The 14,178-nt window shown below is 38.9% G+C and overlaps 1 protein-coding gene across 7 annotated transcripts in view; it reads right to left on the reverse strand.

The window, feature by feature from the left end:
* Positions 1 to 14,178, reverse strand: part of ATG5 (autophagy related 5) — a 162,876-nt gene extending 148,698 nt beyond the window's left edge. For 2 of the 7 annotated variants that reach the window (XM_055113990.2, XM_055113991.2), the window contains exons 1-2: positions 13,864 to 14,163; positions 4,479 to 4,644 (exon numbers count right to left, since the gene is read on the reverse strand). In XM_055113990.2, the coding sequence (XP_054969965.1) occupies positions 4,479 to 4,586 (108 nt within the window). In that variant the 5' untranslated portion in view covers positions 4,587 to 4,644; positions 13,864 to 14,163. Of the gene's footprint in view, positions 1 to 4,478; positions 4,645 to 4,860; positions 4,882 to 13,859 lie in introns of those variants that run through there. The other 5 variants (XM_055113992.2, XM_034962631.3, XM_003824340.5 and 2 more) reach the window with 4 other exon arrangements.

Raw genomic sequence — 14,178 nt, forward strand, 5'->3', positions numbered from 1 at the left:
CTGAGGAAGCCAGGAGCCAGATTATCGAGAACCTTGTAAACTAAATGAAAGATCCTAAAAATGATGAAAAGCCACAAAGGTTTTAAGCAAGCAAGTGACAAGATCAGACACGTGATTTGAAAAGATCACTCCAACTGCAGACTAGAAAATGGGAAGAAGGGAAAACTAAAAGCAGGAAACTGGTTACTACTGTGCAATTTGATCTCCTTTTTTTTTTTTTTTTTTTTGAGATGGAGTTTCACTCTTCTCACCCAGGCTGGAGTACAAAGGCAAGATCTCGGCTCACTGCAACGTCTACCTCCCAGGTTCAAGTGATTCTCCTGCCTCAGTCTCCCAAGTAGCTGGGATTACAGGTGTCCACCACCACACCGGGCTAATTTTTTGTATTTTTAGTAGAGATGGGTTTCACCATGTTGGCCAGGCTGGTCTCAAACTCCTGACCTCAGGTGATCCACCCACCTTGGCCTCCCAAAGTGCTGAGATTACAGGCGTGAGCCACTGTGCCTCACCTGATCAGTTTTTAAGCAGTAGTCTGGTCTAGGCTGTAGCAGTGGGGGATGAAAGGGATCAGATAAGTCTGAGAGACACTGAGGTCTCTGGAGTAAGTTACCGACTATCTGGGATAAGAGAGAAGGAAGGAAGCACCAAACGATGAGTCCCAGGTTTCAAGTAAGAGTAGTTCTTCTTGCCAAAACAGGAAGGGAATAAAATAATGCAGAGGACCAGATTTTCTTGGGGGGAAAGCTGATGAGTCCAGTTTCTAACATACATAGTTTGAGCTCCTATAAGACATCTAAGTGAGGATCTCCAGCAGACAAATATATAGGTTTGGAGCTCTGGAGAAAAATACTGGGAATTGTCAAGATATAAATGCTTGACAAAGACATAAAAATGGACAAGAACTCCAGGGGGTAAAAAGTGAAGTGAAAAAAAAGAAAGCAGAGCCCTAAGAAATACCAATATTAAGGAATAAACAAAGGAGAAAGATCTGGCAAAAAAGACTACACACATACACACACACACACATAAAAACCAGACAGGCAAAAGCAAAACCAAGGATACTGAGCACTGCAGGGCTAACAGGACAGTGCCACAAGATGGGAGAAGCAACCAACAACATCAAACACTGCTGAGATAAAGCAAATGAAAATTAACAAACAGACTCTGAGCTTGGCTAAAAGTCACCATTAGTGACTTTGGCAAGAACAGTTTTCTTGGAATAGTATGAAAATGTGATTACAGAAAACTAACTGGTAGGAGGTGGAAGGCAGAGAATGATTATAAGCAACCTTTTTAAGAAGTCTAGCCATGGAGGAAAAGCCAAAGTTGAGAGATGGGGTCAACAGAGGGTTGTTGTTTCAGGATAGGAAGGATTTATGACAACATTAAAAACTGTGAAGGAGCCAGCAGATAAGAAGTTGAAAGTAAAATAAACAGAGAAGGCAGAGGTGGAGGTGGGAGAAGATCAGATACCACCAGCTTCCTGAGAAGGCAGAAGATAGATAGAGGGCTGGGCCTTGCCTAGAAGGAAGAATACTTCTTCCATTATAACAGGAGGGAAAGAGAAGTAAATGTGTGGGATGCAGATAGGTTTTGCAGATTTGGTGACAGAAAGTTAAGGGAGGTCCTATCACACCTATCATATCATTTCTATTTTCTTCATGAAGGAGGAAGTGAGGTCACCTGTTCAGAGTGAAGGAAGAGGTCAGGGCTCAGAGACATAGTCATAGTGGAAAAGGGCAGACACCTGACTAAGGATACATAAACGGATCGCTGCCTAATGTTAAGGGTCCATGACATTGATGACCATGGGTCTAATCATGATTTCCTCTAGAAACAAGTCACAAAATAGCAATCCAAATGAGTATATGTGTTTTTATACTGGATAATCTAAATGAAAAGCAACAGTTTAAATGAACATAAACGAAAAAATACAAATTGAAAAGTTATCTAGTTTCTACAAATTTCCTTACCAATATTCTCTGAAAAATAAAACATAATGCTCAGTGATAAACATATAGGATATAGGCGGAAAGATTATGCACAGAGGCAACAAATCAAAATGCAGAGAAGAGGAATATATGTACTATTAATATTAAAAATATGTTCAAGCTTAATTGACAGCAAGGGACATATCTGAACTACAGCTATATTGGCACTAAAATCCTCATCTGTAATTCTAAGACTAGCCATCACTTATGTTTTATATATTTTCTTCCTTGTATGTATTAACTTACACTTAAGCATGTACATATTTAAATAGCAAAATTTGGATTGTGCCATATGGTTTTAAATTCCAGTTTTTTGTTTTATGTTTATTATATGCCAGTCACCCAACAGTCTTCAAAAACACAAATCATGACTGTATAAGAGGTTTCTCTGGGTGAAGAATTAGGAAGAATTCAAGAAAAAACCAATTACCTATAAGACAAGATAATCCTCTTTCTCCTACAGTTACTGTCAACACTCTTGCCATTTTCAATTTGATTAGAAACACTAGAAAACAACTTACGCTCTAGTGCTCACAATAGTCTTTTCCAATTTAAACAGGTCTATGAAGAAAAAATACTGCATTCTTTACATGAAATTTCTCTAACTTTAGAAAGTATGTCAAACATTAGAGTTTGATTTAAAAGTAAACAGGCTGGGTGGAGTAGCTCATGCCTGTAATCCGGGCATTTTGGAAGGCCGAGGCGGGCAGATCACTTAAGGTCAGGAGTTTGAGACCAGCCTGGCCAACATAGCAAAACCCTGTCTCTACTAAAAATCTAAAAATTAACCGAGCATGATGGCACATGCCTATAATCCTAGTTACTTGGGAAGCTGAGGCATGAGAATCATTTGAACCCAGGAGAGGGAGGTTGCAGTGAGCCGAGATGGTGCTACTGCCCCCTCCAGCCTGGGCAACAGGGTGAGACTGTCTCAAAATAAATAATAAATAAATAAATAAATAAATAAATAAATAAAAGTAAACAGACTTAAATTATTTTCAGTTGTTGTCAATTTGGCCAAATATACTCTTATACTCTTACATACTCTTATATACTATTACAAAGCCAATGAAGGTTAAAAGTTGTAATTAAAACAGCAAAAACTTGTTTGGAAAAAAAAAATGGTATCCTAACCTATATTACAGAACAAGAACAGAAAAAATACCTCTAACAAATGAAATTCTTCTAAAAATAAAACTATGACCATATTTGGTTTTTAACTGTGGATGTTTTTCTAGACAGAAAACGGTTGATATTTCCAAAGTTAAGATTACTCACGTGTATATAAGCTTGAGTACCAGTAACAAGATTGCCGAACTTCTCTAAAACTATCATTTCTAGTAAGAAAACCCAAAAAGATGATTTCAAACAAAATCCCAACATGAGCCTGGGGAAACATTCATGCACCGAGTAGTACCACTTGAGAAGCCTGTGCCAGATGCTGAGGATGCACAGAGGAAAACAAAAACAAAAAAACAGTCCTATACCCAAAAAGTGAGCGAATGGGCTCCTTAATAAGTAGCTTCCTCCAGTAATCTGACTTTCCGTAGCTGGAGCAGGCTGAGGAGCAGCGCTGCCTCTCAGAGAGATGAGGGGGAAAGCAAAGGGCAGACTTCATTAAAGTGAAACAAAAGAAGCATTTCCTCATCACAAATACATTTCTACTTTTCCACATCATCTCCAGGTAAACACTAGAATGCATACCTGAGACACAAAAAGAAAAAACAGTAACGACAATTGAGAATATCTTTGCCTATTATGGGCTATTCAGTGAACAGACAGGATGTCATCTCTGACAGAGGCATAAACTGGGATTATACATGCACTTAGAAAAGGGAAACAAAGCACACCAAAATCAGAAGACATTTGAAAAGTGTTTGTAAAATACATAATCCATTAACTCACACCTGCAAGTCTATGTGCAATTTATAATATATATTAAATATATATTACATATTAGCTCACATATAACATACAATAGCTCAGCGAACGTATCGTGTGTGTGTGTGTGTGCATGTTTATATGTTCTTTAAGCTATAAAAACACTTTGTTATACAGTTGCTTAGAATCTCCTAACTACAAAAGAATACAATCTGAACATATTATTTTCATTATCTCTTCCTATTAAAAAAGCACATCTTATTATTCCATTATCATACATTTATTATATATGAATATATGCATAAGAAAAAGAAAGTCAAAAAGGCACCATAGCTGATGATTCCATTAACATACCCACATACATGTAAGGAAAACAAAGTCCAGAACGCATCATGACAACATGCTGACAGTGGTTTTGTCCTCTGAGTGGTAGCATTAGAGGTGATTATTTCCTTCTTTATGCTTATCTGTGTTAATTTTTTTTCCAAAATAAGCATGAATTAGCTGTATCTAAAATGTTACATAATGGCCTCCAAGTTCTTACAGCTTTTTCTTACAAAAATGGACAAGGTTAAATATCCCATTTGCCACAATCAATGTACTTACATAGTATGGTTCTGCTTCCCTTTCAGTTATCTCATCCTGATATAGCGTGAAACAAGTTGGAATTCGTCCAAACCACACATCTCGAAGCACATCTTTGTCATCTGTCATTCTTCCAGGAGTTAAAGCAGTACATACAGGCTAAATTCTTATTTCAACCAAAGCCAAACTGAAAATAAAATGAAGAGCATTAGTCAGATCCTTGCAACGATGAATGAACCTGCTAGAAAACAAAAGATTATTTTTAAAAACCCATGCCATAAAGATTATCCACTTCAAAAAAAAAACGAAGATCACCAATCTTTAGTATAAATTCAAAGAAAAGAGTACAACAAATTCTAAATGTAAAATTATTATTTATGTAAAGGAATCAGATCAAAATTACATATGCCAGTAATATTCATTGCATATTTAAGTATTGAACCACAGTCAAAATGAAACTGTATCTGCATCATCTTTCAAGCCCCGAAGAGTCTACTGCTTACGTAAAGAGAAGCTTCACCTATACCCTGTGAATCCTGACAGTCCAACTCCAAAGGATCATTCTCGCATTTACCCCTGCGCCCCATCCAATATATTCACCTTTTCCTACTCCAGATAGTGTCTCCTCTCTTCCTGCAAAACTACTCTCCCATCTTAGAAAATATCTCTTTCACATTGGGGAAAAAATCTTTCTATAAACCCATTCCCCATTCTAAATTTCATCCTCTCTACAATTTAATCCCACCAATACTTCCATTTTAATTGCTGTACTTCCTTTTGTAAACCCTCTACCAAAAGTGGCCCCCTGAACACCTTTCTCTGTATCCTACTATTCCCCTACCTAGTATGCTCCTCTCTCACTTATTCAAATCCCTACTCTGCAAACCATGCTCACAGCCCTCTGGCCCCAATGAAACAGTAAATGCTTCCACTTGGATCTCTCAGAATATTCTCTATACCACAAATATAGCACTAGATCTGCAAAACAATATTCTAGGTATGGCATAAGGACATGGCTTTTGACCTCTGTAATATCCAAGTGCCTTCCAATGCTAATATTCTGCAATTGAATAACACATCACAATACACGATATGAGTAAATGCTGAAATAAATACTGTTGATAATATACACTTAGAGTAACTCAACATGTGGCACCTGGATACTAAGATTCAATATACTTATCCAAATAATATTTCTCATCTTTTATAGGCAGCTAATTCATAATCTATCACAATGTATCCTATGAAAACACTCTAAATAATCTTACGAGTTTAGCCAAATATAAATTATTAACACTGAATTATTCAAGGAGCTTATTTCCCTTTTTTTTCCTCTTCCACTGACCAATGACATTAAGACGGTATAAATTAATTAGTTAAAGAAAGAAAAAGTTGGAGGTCAACTGGATGCAATGTCATCCACAGGTACGTAAACTGCAAGAGGTGGAAAAAATATGTCCAACATAAAAGTACTAGGCAACAAGAATTCTGGTTATTAAACTGAGTCCAGTGCTCTTTCCAGCATACTACTAGTGTTTTAACTTTTATTAAAATATATCCATAAAAACAACTACTTTAAGCGAGTGATATACATGCATGTAAACTTCATATCATTCCACACTGATAGGCTACAAATTCAAACTATTGAGTTTCTGCATTTGGCAAAAAATTTCCAAGTTTACAAATGACACAAAATTAACTCACTGAAAATAGGAAAGACCTCACTACGTCCTGATTACATTAATAGCTTGCTCTTTTTAAAGTGAATTCACTAGTGGCAAAAAATAATGAAATCTAGGTTATGACAAATAAGTAAATCTAAAATTGAATCTGATATAAAGGTGGTATGCAGTTGTTTCTGCAGCCATGATACATCCAGTTAGTCAACAGCTGCAACTGAGATTCACCTTTTGATGATGAAGAGAAAAATAATTTGAGACGAAGAGTTCCTCTACTAAAAATATTTAATAAAAGTTAATTACAAGCTTAAAGTTGAAGTCACTATATTGTCACTATTGATATTATTTTTCTTCTCAGAAGAAGCAGATAGAAAATATAATCCAAGACAATTGCTCTTCCCTCCTCTTCAAGCACTGTCCTCTCAAGGAGGAATAGTAATCTGATTGGTCAGATTCCAGGACACCACTTGACATGTTTATTAATAGGCAGGGATCATCATAAACCAAAATATCATGCATGTGAGTGTGGCTCCCTTCTCTCCCCTCTAGGCTGCCAGACGAGAACCCTGACCATCCTGCTCTTTCTTTCCATAACATTCTCTTCTGTTTCTCCCTTCCACATGTCACGAACAGTAAAATGAATGACCAATGCTGCTTCTGAGTCCCTTCCCAAAAGAGATACAAATATAGACTTAGAAGCAGAACACCTCAAGACTCCAACTACAGGCTTGAGTTTTAAAGTCTTATGTTCCAGCAAAGTTTACCAAAGTTCTACAGTAGGATTTTAAGTACAAAAACTAGTGAAAGATAAATTGGTACTTTATTTCCCATATACCATTGTTGCTTACATGTATATTTTTTGCAAGACCTCAAGGGAAGAACTAACTCAGCCAAGGCAGCTAAAGGTATAATGTAGTAGAGCTGATACAAATGTTGCAAAACAAACAAACTCTGCAAAACAGATTTATGAAAACTGCAAACAAGGCTGCTTACTGCCTCAAAATACACAGACCCAAATTTATAGGATCTTAAAATGTTAATCTTTCAATATTAATGTTTACCTATAATAAATTATATAAGAAAGCATGTCTCCAGTGAATACACTTAACTTAAAAAATATGTAAGAAAAATTGGGGATACATGAATAAAACTAAAGGATGTTAAGTTTTCAGTAATACTTTTTTAAAGAGGCAATAAAACAAAATTTAACTCTTGAGAAGCACTATAGAGTAGAAGTTAGAAATGTAAAATGTGGAGCCAGACTGTCTGGAGCCAAAACCAGCTCCACCACTTACAGTGTGACCTCAAGTAAGTCATTTAACTTCTCTATTTCTGTTTTCTCATCTGTAACATGGGAAAACAGCACTTACCACATTAGATACAAGAATTAAATGAATACATGTAAAGCACTTGAACAATGTCTACCATATAATATGTACTATAAAGGTTATCTACTATTATAATTTACAGAACAAGAACATGTCTCAAAAATGTTTAAAAGTCAACATTTAAAGACTTCAAAAACTAATAATAATCAAAAGCATTATATAACATAAGTAGTAATTATAGGTATAAAAAAGCTAAAAATTTTGCAGTAAACACTGCTAATAATATGCAATTTAGAGTCAAATATTTAATCATTTGATATGCCTAGCTGTGTGGCAGGTGCTAGAAGAAGAAGAAGAATGGACTTTTAAAAACCTCAGTCATTAACAAAGTATAATCTCCAAATCTACTAAACATACTATGCACTTTCTGTCCTTTCTGTGCCTTTGCCCATGCTGGTGGTACCCTTACGCTAAAGCAGCCTTCTTTACCTTATCTTTCAACTTAAACATCCTTTAGGACCCAGCTCAAAATAACCTTTCTTCTACACATGATTCAGGCAGAACTCGCCTTGTTTTCTCTTGGCACCTCTACTTTTCCTCTACCCTTGTAAGTTTATATCAATAGTATTTACTTGTACGTCTCCTCCAGCAGACTGTAATAGATTCCGTTAGGGAGAAGGATCATATCTCATTCATCTTTTCACCTCTGATACTTGGAATGGTATCTGGAATTCAGTAGGTGCTCAAAAAATGCTTACTGAATTTGAATTTGTTGGAAAGACAGTGTATGAATATAAAACTACAGAACCAAACAGAATCCCAAAAAATGAGGTAAGCAGGTGAGATTAGATAATAAAAATTAGTTAACAGTAGATTATATACTACTTTAAATATCAAGTAACTCCAGAAACACTATACATTTTACATTACCTCACATGTGATACACACAAGCCTATATGTTCCCATTTTACAAATGATAAATTTGAGATGAGGATGTCAGATGATTTTTCTAAAATCTTGTAGCTAATAAATGGCGGAGCCAAAATTAGAAGCCACATCCTAACTCAGGTTTCTAATCTCACATTCTTTCCATCATACTATATTGATTGCCATCATCCCTCCCAACTCCAAAACATCCATATGTCCATGGTATAATTAAATGTTACTCTGTGAGAGTTTTCATGGGGCAGGGGAAAGAGGAGGGGTTGGAGATATTAATACATCCTATAGTGTTCAAATAATTTTAAAAGATGTGGAACTTGAAGAATGGGTAGAATATGGACACGCAAAAAGATGACAAATATTCTAACAGGCCAAAATAGCATCAATAAAGGTATTAAGTGGGCAGGCGCAATATATATGCCAACTTTTAAGGAAATTTTGGGTTGAGAGTAGTATTAATAGATAATGAAAGAGCTGATACCATAACCTGTCTTAACATCACACGTGACCTTTAGGCAAGTCACTTTACTTCACTAAGCTTCAATTTCCTTACTTGTGAAGTGGAATTAATATTACCCAAGTCAAAAGGTTGTTCTGAAAAAAAAAAAATCCATAAAGTGTTTGATACAATAATGGACACATGGTAAGTGCTAGGAAATGCAAGCAATTATTATCCCTCTAATGTCAAATCTATAAATGTAAATAAAATGAGACTAGACCATGAAACATACCAAACAGAAGACTGAGGGGGAATCTCAATCTCATCCACCAGTCCTATAGTGCCTACCGGTTTTAGAATGGTAAAAATAAAAACAATTATCTGGTAGCAGTGCACAGAAGGGAGAGCCTTGAGTCAGAGAGGCTAGCCAGGTAGTAATTTCAGCAACTAAGGCAAAAAGTAATGAGTGCCTGACCTAGAGAGGTAGTCGTGGACTGGTGAGAAACAGATGAGTCTTTCCAAGGAAGAAAGAGAAGTTGATGAAAAATGAGGGATAAAGAACAAGGGCAGGGAAGATTTAGATGCTGACAGCATGCAAAATACAATAAAATAGTTAAGGGGCTTTGAAATCAGACTGACATGGGTTTAAACCCTGATTTCCACCTATTAGTTACGTGTCTTGAACAACAAACCCATCCTCTTTGACTCTCATATTTGTAAAATGAAGATAATTATAATTTTCACAGGGCTGTTAGGTGTTTAGTACATTTGGTAACCACTCAATAAACAATGTATGTTTTTAGTACACAGTTTCCTCATATTTCCATGGCCCCTCTGCTTGAACACTTTTTCCCTCCTCTTTTGGCCAACTCTTTTATCCTCTCTGGGTCGGAGTCTTGCTCTGTCGCTCAGGCTGGAGTGCAGTGGCGCCATCTCGGCTCACTGCAAGCTCCGTCTCCCGGGTTCACGCCATTCTCCTGCCTCAGCCTCCCGAGTAGCTGGGACTACAGGCGCCCGCCACCGCGCCAAGCTAATTTTTTGTATTTTTAGTAGAGATGGGATTTCACCGTGTTAGCCAGGATGGTCTCGATCTCCTGACCTCAAGATCCGCCTGCCTCGGCCTCCCAAAGTGCTGGGATTACAGGCGTGAGCCACCGCGCCTAGCCAACTCTTAATCCTCTTAAGTGTCGGCTTAATATCAGCTCCTTGGGAAGTTTTCCCCTATGCAGCCTCTAGTCTAATTACTTCTTTAATAGCATGCACTATCATGCAATGCAGTTATCTGTTTATCTTATCTGTCTCCTGCCCCTCCCCACATTGAACTGGGAGTTCTTTGACAGCAAAATTTAGTCATAAGTACCTTCTTATCACCAATATTAGTACAGTTAGCACATAGTAGGCTTTGAAATTTTTGTTAAATAATGGGGAAAAATATATAAATATATGAATCTAGCTACTTAAGAAATTTTCTCCCTAAACTCCTCTCCAAATCAGTATAGTTGCACTTTAAATTCAGCATATTTTGTTATTTTAGAAAGATTTTCCCTCTCCTACATACACTACACCATCCAATCACCATCCAATTTCAAGGAACTGTCTTGGAAATAAATTCCAACCCGTGACGCAATCTACTAGAAGTAAGTTTCTTGAGGGCAGGGGCTATTACTGACTTCTATTTTCTGTATCTAGTTCAGAGCCTGGGACAGAGTAGGTGCCCACCAACAACATCTGTTAACCAATCAGTCATTCAGAAAATGGCACGGTGTGACAACAATATAATGCATAATAGTTTCTTTCACACTACATACCAAGAAAAACTAACCTACTACCTGAAGTAATTTTCACTGACAAAACCCTCAACTACGTAGAAATATCAAATACTTACTAGACTAAGCGTGTAAACAGAAAAAAATTATAATCTATGCTGGCTGGTCTTCCTTTAAATTCATAAACACTAGTTTCCTACTTTTCCCTAGTCCATTTATTCTCCCACTTTCCTACATCACTATTCTATACCTTCTCCTCCCTCAAATGTTCACTTCCTCCTCCTTCTCTCTCTCAGCTAATGACCTTGCTTTCTATTTCCTTCTATCCAGGTACTGTGAATCAGTGATTCTCAAGAGGAATTTTACTCAACAGTCCCACCCTGGGAGGGAGGAAATTTTGTAAATCTCTCCAAACTGTAAATGTTGAAATGCCCCAGGACTCAGTCCTTGAACCACTCCCTTGAAGATCTCTCACATGGTTTTAAATAACACTTATACATTTACACTCCCACAGTTTTATCTTCTGTCCAGACTTCTCTTTTGAACTGGCTGGCTTCACATATACCACCACATATGACATTTCCATTTAGAAATTTAACATATGCAAAATGGAAAACCATTTCAGATCTTCCTTCCTCCTCTCTCCTATCATTTATTTTATTTTATTTTGAGACGGGGTCTCGCTCTGTCGCCCAGGCTGGAGTGCAGTGGCGCGATCTCGGCTCTCTGCAAGCTCTGCCTCCCGGGTTCATGCCATTCTCCTGCTTCAGCCTCCCAGTGGCTGGGACTACAGCGCCCGCCACCAGGCTGGGGTTTTTTTTTTTTTTTTTTTGTCTTTTTAGTAGAGACGGGGTTTCACCGTGTTAGCCAGGATGGTCTCGGTCTCCTGACCTCGTGATCCGCCCGCCTTGGCCTCCCAACAAAAAGTTCTCCTATCATTATCACTCTGTGGTCTTTTCCGTTTCGCTAAGTGGAAAAGTCCTTTTTTTTTTTTTTTTTTTTTTTTTTTTTTTAAAGAGACAGGGTCTTGCTGTCACCCAGGATGGACTACAGTGAAGGATCATGGGTCACTGTAACCTTGAGCTCAAGGGGGTCAAGTGATCCTCCCCTCCCATCTCAGCTTCCCAAGTAGCCAGGACTACAGGCTCATGCCACTATGCCCAGCTAATTTTTTATTTTTTTGTAGAGACAGGGTCTCGTTATGTCGCCCAGGCTGGGGATTCTCTCAAAGATGGTATTACAAGCATGAGCCATCACGCCCGGCCAAGTTATATTCTTTAGTTGCTCAGTCCGTAACCCTTGGAGTCGTCCTTGACCCTTCTTCTACCTGACTGCTCTCAAAAGTCTACAATCTGGTCATTTCGCACTACCGCCACTATTACTACCCTGATTCAAGTCACCTAGACCTTTAACCTGGATAAATGCAGTCAATGGCCTACTAACAACTCTTATTTCTGCACCTGCTGCATACAGTCAACATAGCAATCAGATCTTTTAAAACACAAGTTAGATCAACTCACTGCTTACTCAAAACCCAACTCATTCAAAGTACAAATTAAGGTTCTTATAAATTCCCACATGCTCCTAAATGACTTGGCCCCATTTCCACCTAAGTATCCACTACTTCTTTCCCTCTTGTTCATTATTTTCCAGTCAAACTAGCTAGTATGCGCCTGCTTCAGGGCTTCAGTGGTAGTTCCTTCCAAGTGGCACCCTTCTTTATCACCTGTAGGCCTCCAAGTTAATACCATCTTTTCTATGGCCACCACTCCCATCTCTTGGCATTCCCTATACCCCTGCACTGCTTTGGTTTTTTTCTCTAGCACTTTCCGCCACTTGACGTACACAGTTGGCCCTTCCTACCCATGGGTTCTTCGTCCTTGTATTCAACCAATCATGGATGAAAAAATATTCGGGGAAGGAAAAAAAAGTCAGTACTGAACATGTATAGACTCTTTTTTGTCATTATTCCCTAAACAATACACCATAACAACTATTTATACAGCATTTAAGTTGTATTGCGCATTATAAATAATGCAGAGTTGAACTAAAGATAGGAGGATGTGCATAGGTTATCTGCAAACACTACACCATTTTATATCAGGGACTTGAGCATTTGAGGACTTTGGTATCCAAGGGAGGTCCTGGAACCAATCTCCCACAGATGCCGAGGGACAGGAAAGACTGTACCTTAATTTTTGTATCAATGTCTTCTCACCCCATCCCCAAAGTGGAACTTCATGATGGCAGGGATTTTTATTCTTTTGTTTACTATTTTGTTTACTGTTTTGTCCAGTGCCTAACACATAGGAGGTACTCAGTTTGGGGGAAATTAATGAAATAAATACACACTTGAGGTGTGTGCACTATTCTAAAAATCCATATCCATACAGTTCCATTCTGTACACTTTCCCCCAATTTTAAGTAGCATATCTTTGAAGATAAAAGCACAGGCTTAAATCTGGTGTAAAATACCTCTCAATTACTACCCTGAGCACAACATCGTTATTTTCAAATTCAAAATTCAACCAGAAACTCCCTCTATGGAAATCACAAATAGTTCAGTTCAGAGCCAAGTATCCAGTTTCAAGGTCTCAGAAATTTAACAAGCCAATTCTGGAAGGCTTTGGAAGTTCAGCTACTGTCTGGTAAGTCTCCGGGTTCTGATTGCTCAAGACAGGCTGTACCTCCTCACCCCTCAGAAAAATCTAGAACCAATAGTTTCCTAGGTTCCTCAAGTTCAGGATAATTTTTAAATAATCCAAAGTACAAATGAAGTATGTAAAAGTGTCTTGCCAACAGAAAATGTCTTTGGTAGCACTAAATATTGTTATTGAGACAGGGAATATCGTAAATAGATAAATTGTTTGGAGGACATACCCACCGAGTTTGGACAGACTCACACTGCACTGTGCAATAAAGGTTTAAATAACTGTGTTCCACAAAAAATGCAGGTCCTGAACTGAACTCTAGAGCCTGCGACTAGACTCTCGCTTTCCTACCTTAGTAAGCAACAGACATGTACCCCAAGAGGGACCCCGCAGGCCACACCCGCCAACCGGCCCCAGGGCTCCGGGCCGGCGTCTCGCCAACTCCACCTTGCCCGGAGGAACCACCTTCACCCGCCATCGCGGCCGGGCGGGCGCTCCTCCAGGCAACTACTCACCCCTCCTTCCTACCACACCTACCTGGCCCCTCCCCAGCCCTCCTCCTCTAGGAATTTCCTCACACAAGGTGGACACACACACCTACCCTACTCCAAGCTATGACTCCTCCTTCCGGCTCCCCGCACTGGTGGGGACGCCCAGATTCCGCGCTCCGGTGGGGCGGCGGGGGCAAGCTGCCCGCCTGACACACTGTCCTGCGGGGACGCGGTAGCAGGACTCCAGGAAGCCCGCGCAGCCGCAAAAAGCACCGGCGCGGAGGTCGGAGCTGAACCCTGCTGCACTTCCGCCCTCTGGTATCCAGCGAATACAACCGGCAACGCTGCGGAGCCCTGGCAGCCCACCACAAGTCCAGTCACCCTCGGCGCCCGGAGATGACGTCACGAGACCCCACGTGGTCCGA

The sequence above is a fragment of the Pan paniscus genome, chromosome 5 (genome assembly GCF_029289425.2).
Source record: "Pan paniscus chromosome 5, NHGRI_mPanPan1-v2.0_pri, whole genome shotgun sequence".
Taxonomy (NCBI): Eukaryota; Metazoa; Chordata; class Mammalia; order Primates; family Hominidae; genus Pan; species Pan paniscus.